At 43.0% G+C, this 18,928-nt stretch overlaps 1 protein-coding gene across 5 annotated transcripts in view; it reads left to right on the top strand.

The window, feature by feature from the left end:
- The first annotated feature begins 974 nt into the window (after positions 1 to 974).
- The window catches only part of hecw2a (HECT, C2 and WW domain containing E3 ubiquitin protein ligase 2a), a 44,949-nt gene continuing 26,995 nt past the window's right edge, over positions 975 to 18,928 (top strand). For 3 of the 5 annotated variants that reach the window (XM_080901974.1, XM_080901972.1, XM_080901976.1), the window contains exons 1-8: positions 975 to 1,356; positions 11,364 to 11,985; positions 15,839 to 15,946; positions 16,175 to 16,269; positions 17,484 to 17,550; positions 17,966 to 18,135; positions 18,454 to 18,593; positions 18,740 to 18,840. In XM_080901974.1, the coding sequence (XP_080758100.1) occupies positions 11,607 to 11,985; positions 15,839 to 15,946; positions 16,175 to 16,269; positions 17,484 to 17,550; positions 17,966 to 18,135; positions 18,454 to 18,593; positions 18,740 to 18,840 (1,060 nt within the window). In that variant the 5' untranslated portion in view covers positions 975 to 1,356; positions 11,364 to 11,606. The other 2 variants (XM_080901973.1, XM_080901975.1) reach the window with 2 other exon arrangements.

Raw genomic sequence — 18,928 nt, 5'->3', positions numbered from 1 at the left:
CACCGTTTCTGCATTACCTTCTTCTGTTTCAGTTTGGCACTCTTGCTGCACGCCTTCTATACAGTCACCAGAGGACTGTGTGTGCCTGCCATCACCTGTTTATCTACAATCTGAATCACATTATTAAAGGAACCAAGTCAGTGTTTCTACAAACTCCACTCAATTTTACTTAACAAAAAAAAAAAGTCTCTAAAATGAAATCGGTTATACCTTAATGGCTACAGAGTTTTGGTGATACATACGGAGAGCTTCAGAGGCTGAAAGCAAAATAAATAAATACATAAAAATTTTAAGAAGTTTCTAATTTTTGAATATTTTCATAATTCATAACAAATTTTAAGCCTAATCATTTTTTGATGCATTTATTTAATTTTATTTAGTAGTTTATTACATTAAATTCGCATAAATGAACCCACCAAATATTACTTTCTTGGAAAGAAAAACAACTATATTAACAATATTTATTATTTATAACTGCTACAGATGTTTGGGGTTTTTTGCGGGGGGAGTAAAATTGTTATATACGTTTTTAGAGGCCCGTGAAACATGAATTTGTCATCTTGTGATATATTTTTAAATTTTATTATTCTTTGATTTTGTCAGACTTGGTCCTCTATAGAGCTTAAACGTTTTTAAATATAGTGCTTTAGTACTGTGTGTGTCTGTGGTGCAACTGTGGTGCAACTGTAGACAGGTAGACAACACTAAGCGCAGTCTCACTCTCTCTCTCGGTGGGACGTGTCCAGATTCACGCCCACTCTGGCATTTTCCCACATTAATATGCAGCGTATATACTGTACGTTATCGTCAGTCAAAAAACTACATCTCAGGCTCGATGATCCTCTGAAGAAATCCCTCCGCGCCCTGAAGAGGAGAAGTCGCTCCTCTGCAAACACCCTGCCGTTACGCCATCCTCCGGCAGGCTACGCTTTTCTCGTCCCTTCCTGGACTGACAGCAGCTGCTCAGCCCAGTCAGGTTTTGAGCATCTGCTGGGACTGCTGGGAGGACGTCGGCTCAGACTGCAGCGCACTGCGATGCAGAGAGGGGGGCACTGAGGCTGTGATGCCGGAGCTGTAATCCGTAAACCTGTGCGGACGGAGCGCAGGGTGGAGCTGGCGGAGTTCGTGCGCACACCTCTGGAAGCTGCTGCCGAAGAGGAGCCTCTGCAGCGCCGCAGCTTTGCACCGGGAACCCGCCTCGGTACGTGACTCCGAAACCGAAGCTGCCCCGGATCCCACAGGGAGGGGGGCTGTAGCGCGGCACCCCGCCCGTCTCGCCTCATTTGGACCGCACGGACCTGAGCCGTGATATTCGCGCACGGAACCCACCGAGCAGCCCGCACCTCTGCGCCAAAGGTAAGCAGCTCCGCGAGGCACGGGGGCGCGTGCAAGCGCTCGTGGCTTCCAGCAGGCAACGAGAGCCTGTTGATGACGATGATGAAGGTGCTGCTTAGAGTAGCTGAACGCGCCGCTGAAGCGCCGCAGCACCGACTCCGCGCTGCTGTTCGATCGATTTCTGTGTCACGCGCGTGTCTCTGCACAGACGCGCAGAAAGGGAAAAATGACGTAGGGAATTCCCACAGTAATCCAATAGCGCGCGGCGACACCTGCACATTCCGCCAGTGCGGCGCGGCCTGCTGCCGCGCGCGGCCTCGCCAGCGGCGCGCGCGCGGACTGAAACGATTAAAGTTGGATGCGAGCCGTTATGTAACGTGATTCTGCTGACACGGTTCGCCATGAGCGGGGGTTACCTCCACGTCCCCGCGGCTCGGGGGTGCTGCTCCCTGTTTACGTCCACGGCGGTTCAGCTCAGCCCGACGGGATCGATCTGAATCACAATCCATGAAAGTGCAAAAACATCACCTCGTGTGTCTCTGCACTAATGAAGTCCTCACCTGTTTATTTAAGGCAGAAGGTATTGGGGACATGTGGCAACATGTGGGCTTGAATACTCAGTCTACGTTTAATTTACCTGATGTAATTTTACATGCACATTTGAATTTGTCTGTTTAATCCGTAGAGGATAAAGTTGTTGTTTCTCACACTCACAACAACTCCGTCACCACTGGATGTAGCTCAGGATGCTGTAGGGCCACAAGGCTTACCTCTTTATGTAAGACTGTACATGATTTTTATGCCTCCTCCCCCTGTCCCACACACTGAGGCACTGCTGCACTCTTTGAGTGGCTCAGATATTCAAAATTCAGTATTTCAGGGAATGCCAAACCTTTAATTTGCATCATCAAAGATACAAAATTCGTTTAGTAAATTATACTCTTATACTTGTTGTCCCACATTTACTTTCTTGTCATTTGGTCACACTGGTACACTGCCATGGTGTGCCATTTTGTGGCCCACAATGGGGGCTACCACATTAGCTACACACACCTTCAGAGTGGTCCAGTCTGACAGTGTAGATGCGCCAGCAGTGGGTTTAGTGGATCAGTGTTGAACACCAATGCTCCAGAAAGGGTCAGGGTTAGAAATGTGTTTCTAGTCCACGAAATAAATTGTGGTTGAAGAGTGTGGGACAATACATGAATGATGAATCACATGAGTCACATTTAACGACGTGATAAACACAAACATTCATGTTTCCATCACTGGTTTGTGGGATAAGCGAGCGGTGACAATTTTATGATAGAAACTAGTTATTTTCTGGGTCAGCTTCCAGTGTGATGATGAGAGGCAGTTTTGATTATGTAGCTTCACATCACAGCTTAGCAAAAAGCCTTTCTGACTTTCAGCCATCAGGTAGGTAAACAACCCCACAGCAGAGTTATACTGTCCCATTCAGGCCCCAATCCCCCCATAGTTCCCCCTTTAATTTCAACATATTTGTGGTCCTAATTGAGTTTTGCTGTTGTGGAGCCTGCAGTGTCTTTGCTAAATTCCCCTTTGGGAGCAACTTTATTATAAATTGTTTATGCTTTGATCTGCTTTCAAGGTAGGGGTTTGGATGAAATCTGCAAAGCTGCAAGCACGCTCAGCTTTCTCAAAAATCTGATACTTGAAACAGATGCGTTACCCGAGATGAACTGGAACATGCAGAATTTCTGTTTTGCTCTTGCAAAGAAAAGAAAATTTCCTCACTTGACAGAATTTGACGAGGTTATGGGGGGAGGTTTGGTCCTGATATCTGTCCTGACTGAGACCCTACAGAGTCTTTAATGTTAGCTGCAGGTAGGTCTACTGACTGAGGACTCAGTATACAAAGTAATTTGTAAAAGTGATGTGGAAAAACAGCATAAACTATCTTTTTGGCTGTTTCAGTTCTACACATGCCTCTTAAATAAAGTACTGTAGTAAATGCATGTGTGTTGTAATTGTTCTTCGAAAGCATATTAATATGGGATAAGTGTGATTTTCCCACTTTAATATGAACTGGATACACAGTACATTATGATTGGTGAAAAAAATAAAGCAGATGTGCTGCAGTTTGGAGAGAAAACCCCAACAATCAGATCATTTCCTGTTAGCAGCACTTAGTGACTGTAGGGAAGAAGAACTTCCTTTTAACAGGAAGAGACTGACAACAGAGCTGGGATCATGAAAGGACAGCCATGTACTGTGACATGCTGGGGATGTGAAAGGAAGATGAAAAGAAAAAAGGCAAGCATAGAGAGACCATGAATAACAAACAGGTGATATGGCTTTTTGTTTTGTTGTCTACCTCACTTCCTGTTTATTTTGAAATCTTAAATGCGCTTTAGTGAAGTCATGCTTTAATGAGGTCATGCCATTTTTCTTCTATACCTCTCTATCTTAGACCGTATGTTAAAAATGGCTACTGTGACATCACCTTTTGGTTTTAGACTCCATATCTTGAATCATTTAGTCTGCCACCATGTTGTCTTTTTTGGAGCCAGAGTTGACCATTTCTGGACGAGGGGTTGGAGTGCTAAGTTATCAGCTAATGCTACCAAGCTTGGTTATCAGTCTGCATCTATAAACTGGACAGGGTTATGTGCAGTCACAGATATCTACAAATTAAAGATAAGTATAAGACTGGAGGTCTCCTGATGTTAAAGAGGGAGTTCTTCCACCCCACAGTCTCCTAAGTCTTGCTCACAGGGAAACGTCCAATCGCTGGGGTTCTGGTGCTGTATGAATGAAAACGAGTTGGATATGATATCTTCAAATAGTATCATAGCAACAATTCAAATGGTATTTAACCTTTTATACAACTTTAACTATTAGTTAAGCGTTAAGGCAGGGTGTGCAGTTTTGTGGTTTGTAACAAAGTGAAGTGGAGCTGTATGGTGAGAAAGAGCTGGGTTATTGTTATCATTAAGCACCCTTATTGAGTCTTTTTTTAGATGGTTAGAAATAGAAGGAGACGATACGTCAGATGTTAAAATGGGCGAGGGATAGAGGGCTGTGTCACCCTGCAGTGATGTCACGAAACGGCTGACTGCTTTATGTGCAGGTCATCATTAATCCATGATTAACTTAACCCGCGAATAGCCAGCTGTCTCCTTTGGTTATTATAATTGTTGGTTTCGCAGATATTCACATTTCTGTAGCTGCTCTGTTAATATGAGATTCCTCTGTGGGTCTCAGCCTGATGCGCTAAGAAACTTTAGGTTTTGTGCTCGAATTTTAAGCATTTGGCTGCACAGCATAAATTTGTAATGATGGTCTGCACAGTCACCGGTGAATGAAGATGAGGAGTTAAAGTAAATAAAGAGAGCAGAATACAAATGCCTCGAGCGCAGCGTCTGTTTACAGTTTTTACACATCCACAAACAACCCACATTCCCATTTATAGTAAGCATTTTAAACTCGGAGATATCAATCAGCCTTCCAGCGTAAATGCTATTTTTGACTCCCCGAGGCCTGTCACATGGAGGGATACCCCCCCGAGGAGTGACTCATCCTGGACATTTACTCCCAGGGCGATGTGTTTAGAGGGAAAAAATACCCCGAGTGGGACAGCGCTGCACTTTTTCTGGGAAGTGGGAACACACCGGCACTGAAATACGTGTTCGCTCAGACTGACTCACAAAGGTGCATCTTCCAGTTTTAAACCTTTAAACAAAAGCATGTCTTCATCCACCTTTAGGGTCATCATGGAGCTCAGGGAGAGGATATTTTATGGTGCTGCATCTTTCTTGTGGATAGAAATAAGTGCTTTTAGTGTGTAAAAGTTATTTTTTTTGTGCTGGTTGTGTGATTTGTTCCTAACTTTGTGTGCCAAAGTATGTGTGTGTCAGCAGAGGGACCCCTCTGTGCCCCTGTGGAGGTGACTGCAGCACTTTACAGCCTGACAGAACGGGCACCTTGGGGAGCTGGCACACACACACACACACACACACACACACACACACACACAGGCAGTGAATTCAGCGATTATTTTCATTATTGATTCGTTTTAATGTTTGATGACCTGAATATTTTCCACTGTTAATTGTTTTCACCACCGAAGATCATGAAACTGGTGAAACTTGACCATCACAAAACCCGAAGTGATGTGCACGAGGAGCTGCAGGTGTAACGGGTGCATCTGTCTACGAGAAAATGATTGGTCGACAGATGATGTTGGGTCAGAGCTCCTTACGGGCGCCTATTTGAGCTCCGTGTGTGTGTCCTCAGGTCCAAGCCAAAGAAAAGCCTTGCTTGCACTTGTGTGTCAAGTACACAGACACTCAGATACCTGCACATATGAAAACACCAGAAAAGCAGCAGCAAAGGTTTTCATTTCTGATTGTCAGTTGTAAATTTTTTTTATAAAATGAAGCAACAGCTGTGCATAGACTGTATATAAAAGATGCACACACTTCCAGGTCTGAAAAGTGAAGTCAGCAGGGGGCGACTCCTGTGTTTGCGAAAACAAAAATTTATGATGTTCTGATGGTTTTATGGTCTCAGTTTTCAGTTCCAAGTCTTATTGAAAGCAGCGTGATGTTCATTTTGTAATTTATGATCTCCATTAGCGTTCACAAATACTATAAAAATGCTCAGCTCGAGGCTTCACAGCAGGACTTCATGAATCAGTGGGTGGTTGTCCACAGTTTATCCAAAAAAGTGTTTTTAAATCACTGTATTCATTTTAGAGGGGGAAAGAAAATAGTTGGTTTAGCTGCACAACATGAAGAAGTAAGTCAAGTACAGTTGAATGTGCAGATCTCTGGAGGACTTAATTTTTGATCCTGCAGAGCATCTATCCACGGGTACATTTCCTATAGAGAACAAAACTTTTTGGTTTTTGTACAAGGATTTAAACATGTTTAAGCAGCCTCGAGTGGCCATGAGAGGAACTGCACTTCAACGGCAGCTTTATTCTTCAGGCCCAGAGGTTAATGCAGATGTGGTGGGACCACGAATTGGCCTTAAATCCATCTGTGTCTTTCTTACTGCCAAGTAAAGGTTTAGTAATTTGCTCAGTAACAGATGGTCACTGTCGATTTCAGAAAATGTTAATCCCACTGAGTAGAGGTGCGTTTGCTTGGGAGTATTTGCAGCGAAGGATTAATACACATTTGTTGCAGGGTATTTGCAGCAGGACAGTGTAACTTACGTGAGATAATGTGAAACAACAGAGTTTAAAGCAACAGCAAATCTTGGTAGAGATAGAGCTCAACCCCAGCTTTACCCCTTACTGTAGTGTCACTTTTTGAAGTTGTTCTGTTACTTGCTGTTTGAACCAAAGCTCCTTTTTAAACTCAGAAAAAGATAAAAAAAATGGGGTTACAATAGACTCTTTTACAACTTTAACTATGTAAGAAGGTTTTGTACAATTTAATAGGTCACGGACTTGACGAGTAGAACCCCATATTTTTTATGACTGGCTAATCTATTCTGGAGGTTTGCTTCTGAATGCCTGTTAGAATGTAGTTTAATTATATGAGAGCATGTTTTATAGCAGGTATGTGCAGAATCTTAGAATTCTGACTTTAATCTCAGAATTTTGACTTTTTTCTCAGAATTCTGAGATTAAAGTCAGAATTCTGACTTTTTTCTCAGAATTCTGGAAAAGGAGAAGAAAAAAGATGTGCCCACTTTTTTTTTCTAGTCCCCTATACTGCATTATTTCTAATGGCCAGCAGGGGGCGACTCCTCTGGTTCCAGAAAGCAGGCAGATTGTATGGGAGTCTATGACAAAATGAGCCTCCTTCTCACTTTCTTTAATGAGCTCTATAAATGTCTTGCTAATGAGTTTATGGTCTCAGTCACTAGTTTTAAGTCTTATTTAAAACAACATGATGTTTTTTCAGTAAAATACGATCCCATTTAAAGTAAAACAGACAATATTTGAGGGTATACTTTAAGGTGGGACCTAACTTATGATTGGCAGGTGCATATCACTTTTTTTTTTAAAAAGCAAGATGGCAGTGACTAAAATGTTCAGCCTGACATTAAAAAAAGCTTTTATTTAAAAAAAAAAAAAACTAACACTGACATTTGTGGTTTTTGTTTTTAAGGTGTCAGAGTCTCGATTCATGTTGGAAACTGCCATTTTGATCAGTTTTATAGGCTTTTAACTGTTAGTGAGGAGATATGTCTTGACAGCAGAAGCATGCTTTTTAGTATTAAATGAAAGAAAGGCAAAGAAAGTGTAATGAAATGGCTCACTGGTATGTTTTTGAACTGTGGTTGTGACAATAAGATACATGAGGCTTTGGAGAAGAAGAAAAGTAAATCCAGAATCTAACTAAACTAAACTCGATCAAATTCATTAATTGTTTAACCAGGGGAAAACTCATGGTGTGCGTGCAGTAGAGCGGTGCATGTGCCTTGTGTTGAGAGAACTGTGAGCTGTGCAAAGGGAGATGTACAGCCATAATGCTTCCATGGTGCCTGTCAGTCATGCCTGTCACTTGGGACGCTGGAGTTTTCCAGCTTCACAAACAACACTGAAAACGACCTGCCACGAAGAACGGCACGACAGCGATACCTGAATACCTAAACCTGCCATCTGGTTTTGGGAGCGTTCTCTGAAGAAACTCTTTTTGACAGGATGCGAGAAAACAACTATCCAGCAGAGTCTGGCACACTCCATCACCTCCTCTGCTGCAGATGTGTCTGCTGTTAGTATTCAGCGCACAGCGGTGCACTGTACAAAGTATTCAGTGCCTAATAACAGAGCAGCGCTCAAATGACGGCATTTGAGACATTTATCATCCCTGAGAAAAGCTGTTTGATTTTGGGGTTCTCATGCAAGGCTTTATCTATATTCACCTTCCTGAGAATCAATCGCTAATCCAGGTCAAACTGTGCAGGGCCGGGCTTCGGGATTATAATGGGAAGCAGGAGTCTTTTCAAAGAAAAAAAGCACTGGAATGGGTCCAGATTACTTAATGCTGTCTCCTGAGGTCATGGTTTGTTCTGTGCTGTTTGGAGCTGCTGCACGCACTCCTCATCCTCTCTATTTTAGCGAGCAGCCATGGCGTCTCCCGCTACACATCGGGGTTAGACAATGCCTGGCAAGAACTGCAGGAGGGGGCCGATTGGACCACAGGAGCGCTTACATAACCACCAAGCAGCTTCATATCTATTTATTTTTTAACTGAAGATGCCTCTGCTTGCTTATGAATGTTACCTCTCTCCCCTGCTTGTGCTATATGACTTTGGCCATGTGAGCACGTGATCTGGATTTACGTATTCCTGCATCTGTGATGAAGGTTTTATTCTGCCATAAATCCCTGTACGAGATCTGGGCTTGGTAATCTCGTTGAGTCAGGGACGTCCAGGCTTTCCTCATGACAAATGCAACAGATCTTATTTCAGCATCAGGCCCGGGATATTTCAGAGACACGCATGAATCACCTTCAGATTGATTTCCTGCTTTGCATGGTCAAGAGTTTCAGCTTACCTCATGGTCTTTGAGTGGAAATGAAACACTAATGAGAATGTAGTGAAAGACAGAAAGGAAGATGGTATTACTGATAAGAGGAAGCATTTATAATAGCAGCTGTGTGAGGTTTATACCCACTGTGAAGACTCAGTGTCACTTTCAATTTGATTCTTTTAGTCAGCAAAGAAAGATGGAAGTAGACAAAGTAAAGGAGAGAGCGTATGGCTGGAAAAAACACTAAAATCAATGTTTAAGGAATATTTCAACATAATTGGGATGGTAAAAAAACTCAAACACCCTTTTTCTGTGCTCCTATATGGAGGACCAAAACTGCCAAGATTACAAATAAACTTTAAAAAAAAAATCCATAAATACAAAAATCAAATAACTTTACTATTACTGTTGACTTCATAGTTAACTAAACAGTTTAACAAACAATTACATAATATTTAGGAATATCACAATACCAAAATACAAGTAGAATTACGTGATTCTCGATACACTAAAACAAAATGATTGTCCCAGTGCTTAAAGATAAACTGTTTTATTAAAAGTCATTTTAAATCGCTGACATAGTGACATGGAGCAAAGCTGATTTCACAGTGCCAAATGAAAAACCAGAAAACATACGCTGATACCAAAACTTTTAGCCTATATCAGGAGCTTTATATAGGGGAGAGCAGATATTTGGATCGATCCGCCCACCTCTAGTTTTTACTACAGATATGATTTGTCTTTCAGGTGAGGGGTGTTACTCATACATATGTGTGAATGCATCTATGTGCACCGTGAAATAAGACCAACATAGAATTAGATAGTGCTGTTTGTACTTTAATTTATGCCATGAACTTTGTGACAAATACGTAACTCAGATGAGTTCCCAGCTTCATTGTGCTGAACTCCAGCAGGTAACTTAGGTGAGGTTCAGGTTAGAGTGATCTTTTAAGACGATGGAGCCGGGCAAGCAGCTGCATGGGCCACCATAGGGGCAGCCTGGTCAGCGAACTAACCAGTAGGGAAAATGTTAGATAGGACCGTTGCAAGCTATTTATTAGCTAGTTATTATTAGTCATTAACCAAACTTTCAGAATAAAAGCGTGGTGATTATCCAATAATATGCATGTACATTTGGGTGGAAGTTAAGACTGCAAAGGTAAAGAACTGAAATGTCAATGTATCTATCTATCTATTTTTTTAATGTAATAGCCTACATTTATTTAAATTTTGGGGTGCATTTAATGGCATAATTATTTACTAAGTCGTTTATTTATTTATTTTTCTCCATAGTTCTTTACAGTCATTTTTATTTTTTGGTCCAGATTAAAGAGCAAGCAGTGAGTTGTAGACCTGGTTGGCAGATTAAGTTACTTCTGGAGACTCGGTTTCATTTCTTTGACCTCCACCAGGTCACCCGCATCCTTTCTGCAGCTGGAGTTAGGTTTTGATTTTAAGCCAAAAGGTGTTACCTTTCAAATTAAATCTCATAGACATCGTTTTTGTTTGAGTGTCACAAATAAGAGACGTCCTACCTGTAACCCTAGCAGGCTGCAGTGACTTATCATAAGATAAAATGAAGCTCAGACCATCTAGTGATTCTTGTTTTTTTTTTAATACCATTAGTCTGACAACCTACTTTGAGGTCTGCAGACGAGCTGACAGTTTTAAAATGTTACCAGCGGCTCGGTTCTTGAGGCATACTTCAAATACCACAGATATCAAGCTTAGCTGAGACTGCAGCCCACATTATTTTCCAGTGACTGCACCAGGCATGCGTTAGCTAAATATTACCAAACCTTTTCTGCCCTTAAGAAAAGAAACACACACACATTTACCGCTAATGCTCCTCAGTCTAACTGATACCAGCCTCCCCCTGGCTAGACTCTGAAGTCACATGGCATCCTTTCTTTAAAAACAAAATGGCTGTGGTTGAGACTCTGACAGCGCTCCCAAGACACTTCCCAAACTGGCATCTGCTGATTGAAGAGCTTCCTGGGAGGCAGATACAGCTGCTTGTCGCCTCTCTCCTTTCTTTTACTGAGGCAGCCTACACTGACTGAAACCTTGTTGTAGACACGTGTGTGTGTGTGTGTGTGTGTGTGTGTGTGTGTGTGTGTGTGTGTGTGTGTGTGTGTGTGTGTGTGTGTGTGTGTGTGTGTGTGTGTGTGCTGTTTTAAAGATTTCCTTTTCCAGCGGTCTCGTAGAGATAATGCATTCCAAATGAGATCATTTCAGCCTGCTCTTCTCCTCATGTGGGCTGAGTGTTTCTAGCAGAGAGAGCGAACACACGGTACGCATCGTTCATCATTCAAAGAAGTAAATAGTGCATTAAATTAATGAAAGAAAACTTAAAATGAGTGTTGGAATGGTGATGTTGGAAGAGGAAGGTGCCGGGTTACTTGTGTCTGTGACGGCTTCTTTGACAGCAAACAGCCGCTCCGGTGACGGATGTTTGTTCAGCCATTTGTTGATTGCAGTTCGCGCCGTGCAATCACTGCTTTTGTTGTGCCGGAGCAATTTTGTAGCTCACTGAGTTTTGTCTGTCTTTCTTTTCTTTCTCCATCCTCAGGTTCTTAATGCCACTGGATAACATGAACTAAGTAAAGAGTCGACTGTTTAGCTTCATTAAGGGACGAAAACGGATGAAAATGCACAGCTTTGTGGATCAGGAACCCACACATCACTTCTAGACAAGAGGCAGATAAATCAGAAACATGTGTCATCGCTTTGGTGACCGTCCGGCTCAATAAGAAGCTCATCTCTGCCTCTACTTCTCGGCTCTACTCATTAACTGCTTTCACTTGTTGCCAACATGCGTCCTTCCCTCGCCACAGCGGTCCTGCCACCCAGGACCCGTTCCCACAATCCACCCAACCTGTCCGTTGGGGGCCGCGAACACCTGTCGGCCCCACGAAGGCGCAGCCCGCATCTCCGGCACACCCTCAGCCCGGAGAACCTGCGGACTCTGGCGGAGAGGGGCGGGGCGGCTGTAGATACCGTGTCCGTGGTGAGCAGCCCCATCGGGCTTCCGCGGGCAAACAGCGACACTGACCTGGTGACATCCCAGAGCCGGTCCTCGTTGACAGCGTCCACTCTGGAGTACACGCTGAACCGTGGCCAGAACCTCGTCATATCCTGGGACATAAAGGAGGAAGTGGATGCTACAGACTGGATCGGGCTGTACCACATCGGTAAGATGATGCAATGGCAAGTAAAGGAACTTTAATTTGTGTCAAATCTCAAGTCAGTGCCTCCCAGCACATTAAGAAACATTACAATATGGCTACATTAGAAAATTATTGGATTCAGAAGGAAATGCAGCAAGGCGATGATCCTGGTATCTAAACATAGGTAAAAAAGCTGTTTAATAAAGCCGCCTATCCAACACAGTGATACAAGCCTTGAAAATTTACACAAAATGCACTTTTTAAAGTTTTCTCCACTAAATTATGAGAAAACCAATCAATCATCCAGGCTACCAGTGATTTTTTCTGCTCATCAGAGACATTAAACTGGGGCATTTTATTCAAACTATGTTAGATCACAAAATGCTGATGCTCAGAAATGCTTATAAATAAAAAATGTGCGGAAAAAACGGATTTGGCTTCAGATTGTGAATTCTGTTGTGTGTGTAAAACGGATCATAAATGTCATGTGGACTTATCTCCTTATACTTACGACATATCCTGGAGAGAAAAAAAAATATTACATTTCTGTAACTCTAAAATATTACACTTAGCTTGAGCACAGAAGTTTGCTTGGTTTCATTAAATATCCTAAAGTTACTGTAGAAAAGCAATCAGCTGATTCTGAGGGGGTCAGATGGGAGCTTTTCTCAGATTTAATCAGTCTTATATGGGGTGACCTGAAAATGACACACGTCTGGGACAGCTTATCTCTCAGATCAGTGTTGATGCTGTTATAATGCTGATATCTTTGCAGAGGCGAGGTGTATGTGCTCAGACAGTAGAGCAGGTCCACTGATTGGAAGGCTGGCGGTTCGATAGTGTTCGACTTCATCTCAGGGCACTGTCATTGCAGCCTAAACTGAACTTAAGTTTTGCATATTAATAAGCTCAACACTGGTGTTAACGCAAGGGGTAGCAGACCTGTTTATCCACTGTGCTCTTCTGAGCTCATCTTTGTAGCTGTTTTTAGGTGATGCCAGCCCCGATGGCTTATCATACAATCTACTCCCTTTGATTTTAAAAGTAAAACACGCCTGGCTTTCTGCTTTCCATTGTTAAAAGTACTGCTAATACCCAATATAGACCTGGAAGGGTGGATAGAAGAGGTGGTGGCATTATATGTCAATATATGTCAAATCCATTGCTAGTGACTCTGTAACTCTGACAGTCCATAAAGGTAAAGGCTATCAACGTGGGTGTCACATATTGGTTGGCTGTTACAGACCCCACTCGCCTCAGATGTTTTTCTGCAGAAAGAGTCCTCAGCTTTCAGGGTATGCTGGATTTAGCAAATACAGGGCGTAGAAACTCAGAGTCTAATCCAGAGTTAGTTTAGCTGTTCAAATTGTTGTCTTTATATTTAAGAATTTGGCAAAAGTATAAAAAACTAATATACCACTGAAAGGAAACTAAATTAGATTATAACACTCAAATCTACAGTTTGATTGCTCTGGACGTTTCGATAGGTCGATAACTAGCTCTAAATTTTGAGATAATAAACTAAAATTTTGACTTATGGTTAAGAAAATGTGTTTTCTTTATTGGCCTCCATAAATTTCTTCCCACTTCCCACGTATGTTATCAGAACGCGCCAGCTAAATGATTGTTTTTCCCAGTCACTTTAACTTTTACGTGTATTTTTACCACTGAATCTGTTTTGCTGAACTCTTTGGCAGCTCGCCGTCATTCAGAGCTGACTTGACCCTGCGTGTCCTCGAAGCTTTTCGGCTGATCCTGATGTTTTGTTATCGAAATCTGTCGATAGCTTGGTGCAGAGTCTCGTGCAGGAGCTTCCAGCAGCGAGTCAATACTGAAACATTAGCTGTTGAGACTTTACACCGGGCCTGGAGGCTGAGTCAACGTGTCACGGCTCTGCCTCGGTGTACGATAACACACACACCATCACAAAGCACGCACGAGCCGGGTGGTCTCCAATAATGTCCGCTAATCCTGCTTAGAGACAGGAATCTGACAGGGAGGAAATCCGTCGACCTGAGTGCTGAAGAGGGCTATCGGGCTCACGCAGATCTGTCCACGATGGTGAAAGCTAATACAGGAATCAGAGTGTGAAACCAGCACACCGGTGATCAGTCCACTCTGTTTTGATCACGTAGTAAAGATCCAAAAGAGATCTGCTGCTCTGTGATTGAAAGCAGATTCTTATTCTTATTTTTTTATGTCTGAAAAATCTAAGTGTGGTGTACTGTCCACCATGCGTGTTTACACACTGCTGTGATCTCAGCTTCTTAACCCCCTCTTTCAAGCTATTTTTATTGGCTGTGCACACATGGCTGGTATGGGGCTTATGGGAAATGGAGTATTTCTAATGGTGCTGAGGTATTTAGCACAAATATTAAAAAGTGCACAGAAGCGAAGCTTGAAGTTGCTGGTTGCTGATGTGTGTGTGTGTGTGTGTGGGCCTAATAATAAGCTGTAAGTATAAACATCCAAAATTGCACCGTGATCCAGCACACACATCAGGTGCACACACAGGTAACCATTAAAAAGTATCCCACTCTTGCACGTCTTTTAAGACATAGCAGGCTAGAATCTGTGCAAATATACAGAATATTTTACCTCATAAGCCAAATTTTGCTCAGGATACAGCAGTCAAATGCCCTTTTGGAGCAAAGTTAGTGTGAAATTACTGCCTAATGATAATGTTAACCTGCTGCACGGCAGCTCATAATAAGCCAGAGTGTTACCTTCATCTGGGTGCACAGATATAATACTCCAAATTGGCACCCCGTGGTTTAGGCGTTAAATTTCCTAATGAGGGGCTGCGAGGACATTAATCAGGGTCAGATGTATGCATGAGTCTCTTCTGCGTCATGGTGAACCCAGTTTCCAACTCAAGTTAAATTTTTGTTTCTAACATAGTTTTTGAAAAATATTCTGACCACATTAAACACGGGGATCTCTGCCACGGTCATAAATTTGCCTTTTCATTGTTCACTGAAGCAAATAATGAACGTTGTCTCTTTACCCCAGATAATTACAAAGTGACGTTGAGGGAGAACTCCAACTCTGAGAGCTGTTCATCAGCATGATGGACTGTGTTAGTGATGGATAATGAGCTTCAGAAAACAATGGGCGCCTTTGGTTTTGGAAAGGTCAGACAAACCTGCCGCACAACAGACGGCAGTAAATTCTGGACGGCGTGAAATTACTCCTATAAAGGACTCGACTTCGTGATGGTTTTAACTTGTTTACCAGGCGATCAGTTTAATTTCTGTTGACCTCTAAGACTTAACCCATCTGGATAAGCTGATTACATTTTCCAGACATTTCCTTCCTTGTTGGTAAAACTGTCTGGGGGCGGTGGGGCGTCAGGTCACTTCATATCGATCATAAGGCCGCCAGGACTTCATTACCTTCTCCGGGGTCTTATACCCCAGAGGAGACACCACTTTCCTTGACTAAGCAGACATTCAATGATAAGCTACCTGCCCTCCCCTCCTCGCCTCCCCTTCAGACACACTGGCATGCTCACACACACACTTCCACCAGTCAGCTGAGTTTGGTGCTTCATTAATCTGTGCGCAAAAGTGCTACGTACAGCGGAATTCCCCCTCCCCGTTTTTAACTCAGAGGAAGTTTGGAGTTTGTCCTTCTGTTTGGAGGTTACAGGGAGGCTATTTTGGGAATGGATTTCACTGATTAAAGGCAAACTTGTGTTTTGGAAGACAGAGTCCGCAGACTAAACACGCTGAAAGGCAGAACAGTTTTGCACTGCAGCGGCACAATGCAGAGCATGCTGTTTGATTTAACTCACATTCTTTGGTCTAAAAATAAATGCTGCAAGAGCCGGATGTGTCTAAAGCAAGAGTGAACTAACACATTTACCCTCCTGCAGATGAAACCAGTCCATCCAACGTGTGGGACTGCAAGAACAGAGGGGTGAATGGCACCCAGAAGGGTCAGATCGTGTGGAGGCTCGAGCCCGGGCCCTACTTTATGGAGCGTAAGTTGGTTATTGAAAAGTATCTCTGCACTTCTTGCAGTTCTTGCTATAAAATATTTAAAATGATCTAAATGGCCGCCAGTGATGATTTAGACCTCACTGAGTGTAAAAATTACCTCCAAATCAAAGGAGAACATTTAGAATGAACCTCCAGGTGCAGCTGAGCTTTAAAGATTTTTCCATGTGATGTTTTTAAAGGGCTGTAACTCTTTTTTGCTTCCTCTGCAGCTGAGACAAAGATCTGTTTCAAGTACTACCACGGAGTGAGTGGAGCCCTGAGAGCCACGACCCCGTGCATCACTGTGAAGAACCCAGCAGTCCTGGTGTGTGAGGGAGGGATCGCACTGATCAATCACTCTGAGATTTATACATGTGAAGTCTGGAATATGGTGGGGATAGCTGGTTATGATTATTGTGATTGTAATAGCTCCAACCATAAAACAACAAAACAAACCAGACTTAAATATCATTAATGTCCCCTTCAAGTTCATATCCTTTAACACCTCTGGACTGCATCCAGCTGTTTCTGTTATTTGTGGATGCTTTCCTGGGATTCCCGTTCTTGGTATTTGTACGTATGTGTGCTGAATTTCGTCCTCTGTATTAAACGTGAACTCTTGAATTTCTGACAAAGCTGCTGCGCAAAGTTGAGATCTTTACAGGAGGATTTTGCAGCAGGACTCCTCTCTAACAGCTCTGAATGGTGTTCCCACGGCCTTCCTGACCGGATGTACCATGTTTCCGCTTGGACATTGTGGAGCTCAAACTACCATTTGATCGCTGAGTCGGAGACAGGAGTCAGTAGGAAATCGTCTGTGAGAGTTTTTTGACAGCAGTAATGGAAACCTACCCTTCTTTACCAGGCGTGGTTCTTTGTCACTTCCTGTTTTTAAAATAAAACCTGAGTTGAAGACTCATGGTTGTGACACACCAGGAGAGAATCCCAGATGCTCAGATGGAAGCGGTCAGAATGGACTTCCAGGATATGACCTAAAGCAAGCAGCAAGCCTGGAAGTGCTCCTTTGAAAGGAAGATCAGCTTTAACTCAGGAGTCGTGGACCTTCTCCAGTTTCTGAAAATAGCAGATGTGGGTGGTTTTTGGATATTTCAGTATGCAGGACTGATTTTGAAGCCATTTATTTCACGTTTCTGCACGTTGAGCTATCAAACAATGAACTGCCTTCATTGGCTCACTGTCTGCCTTAAGAAATCCTGTTATTTATCATTCTCAATAATGGAGCCTCACGGTGGTTTATATGGCATGTTTCATACTTTTCAGTTGATTGATGACTCAATATTGAGTCGTCTGTGACCGTAATCAATCCCACATAAATGCTGAGATTTGGCTCCTCGCTGATGCACTGCTGTCTGCGTTCAGTTCTAATTTATTCCCTCAACCTTCAAAGTCGTGTCCACAGTTATGATTTAAATTCCTGTGAATTCAGTAGGACGTGTGTGTGTGTTTGTGGTCCTTGGAAAATATGTGCTCCATGTGTTTTATAGCATCTAAAGTGTGATGTTGTCTCTTCTATCTCAGGTGGAGGGGCTGGCTGAGCAGGTCGGAGTCGAACATCCTCGTAAACTGATCAGCTTCACTTTGACGGGTGAGTTTAGCAGTTTTGCTAAATGCCTCTTTGCAAATATTTCCAAATCTGGAAGAGCCACACCATAAATCCCAGAACAGATGCTTGGATTTTAACGGAGTGATCCATCTTATCTTCATCTGTGTCTTACAGTCCCTTTGGGAAACACTAGAGTAAACTCGAGTAAACACAGAGGCCTTGGTATTGAAGGGTTTTTTTCCCCACCAGAGAGACTCTGAAGTTTTTATCAGTTTCCCAATGATGATATCAGGTTCAGTTTAATTAGTTTAAAAGAATGGGATGTCCACCTCACTTACCCAAACCACTCGCCTTTGTTAGCCATGATGCATCTGCAGGTCAAGCCGCGCACAAGCAAAGGAGCGAGAACAATCCTTTGCTTTGATATTCGTCTCTCTCGTCATCTGTTTTGTTGCAGACCTGCGTGCTACTGGCCTGAAGAAGGGGATGTTTTTTAATCCTGATCCGTACCTGAAGATGTCAATCCACCCAGGGAAGAGGAGCGTGTTCCCCGTCTTCAGCCATCACGGGCAGGAACGCCGATCAGCTATCATCGCTAACACCACCAACCCCGTCTGGCATGGAGAGGTGACGTCGTTTAAACTTTTTCAAGCTCTTTTTGAATGCTACTTTGCACTACTGTTAATTAAATGCATTTATATTAAAACAGGGGACTATATCATGCCACAGGTTTTGATAGACTGGCATCCAGGATTGGTATTTAATACAGACTGATATTGGTCTGTTTTTGGCTTTTGGCTAACCTAAAGATAAAGTGCCTTGAGTTTTCTGCTTGCACCCCATAATCTCCAGTAAGACTGTCTTTTTGAAATACTTCTAGCATCAAACTCATGATGTGTTTCCCTCTTTCTTTTTTTGCACATCGATGCTTTTGCCTCTCTGCAGAAATACACATTCGTGGCCCTGATGACGGACATCCTCTACATTGAAGTGAAGGACAAGTTTGCCAAGAGCCGGCCGATCATCAAGCGCTTCCTTGGCCAGCTTACGATCCCTGTGCAGCGGCTCATTGAAAAAATACCCGGGTAGGTGGAAAATGTGCAGACACAGGCGAGTAGGAGCTCACTCATAGAGTCACGCACACATAAACAGACCTTCATGTGTACTTTATCTGTGTGTGCAGTGTAAAAGACACACAGGTCTCTCTTTTTTTGCTTCTTTAACTGTGCAGAGTCCAGCCGGTCAGTTTCTCTCTGTGTCGACGCTTGCCCACTGAGCACGTTAGTGGACAGCTGCAGTTCAAAGTTGAGCTCACCTCGACAGGACCGGATGGTAAGTTTGCCTCTCAGCTGTGGTTAAATATTCATGACTTCACACTTTCTTGGAATTTGTTTTCACTAACATGTTCTCCCGGCTGTAG

This window comes from Rhamphochromis sp. 'chilingali' (genome assembly GCF_963969265.1).
Source record: "Rhamphochromis sp. 'chilingali' genome assembly, chromosome: 14".
NCBI lineage: Eukaryota > Metazoa > Chordata > Actinopteri > Cichliformes > Cichlidae > Rhamphochromis > Rhamphochromis sp. 'chilingali'.
This window is presented reverse-complemented; position numbering and strand designations above follow the sequence as displayed.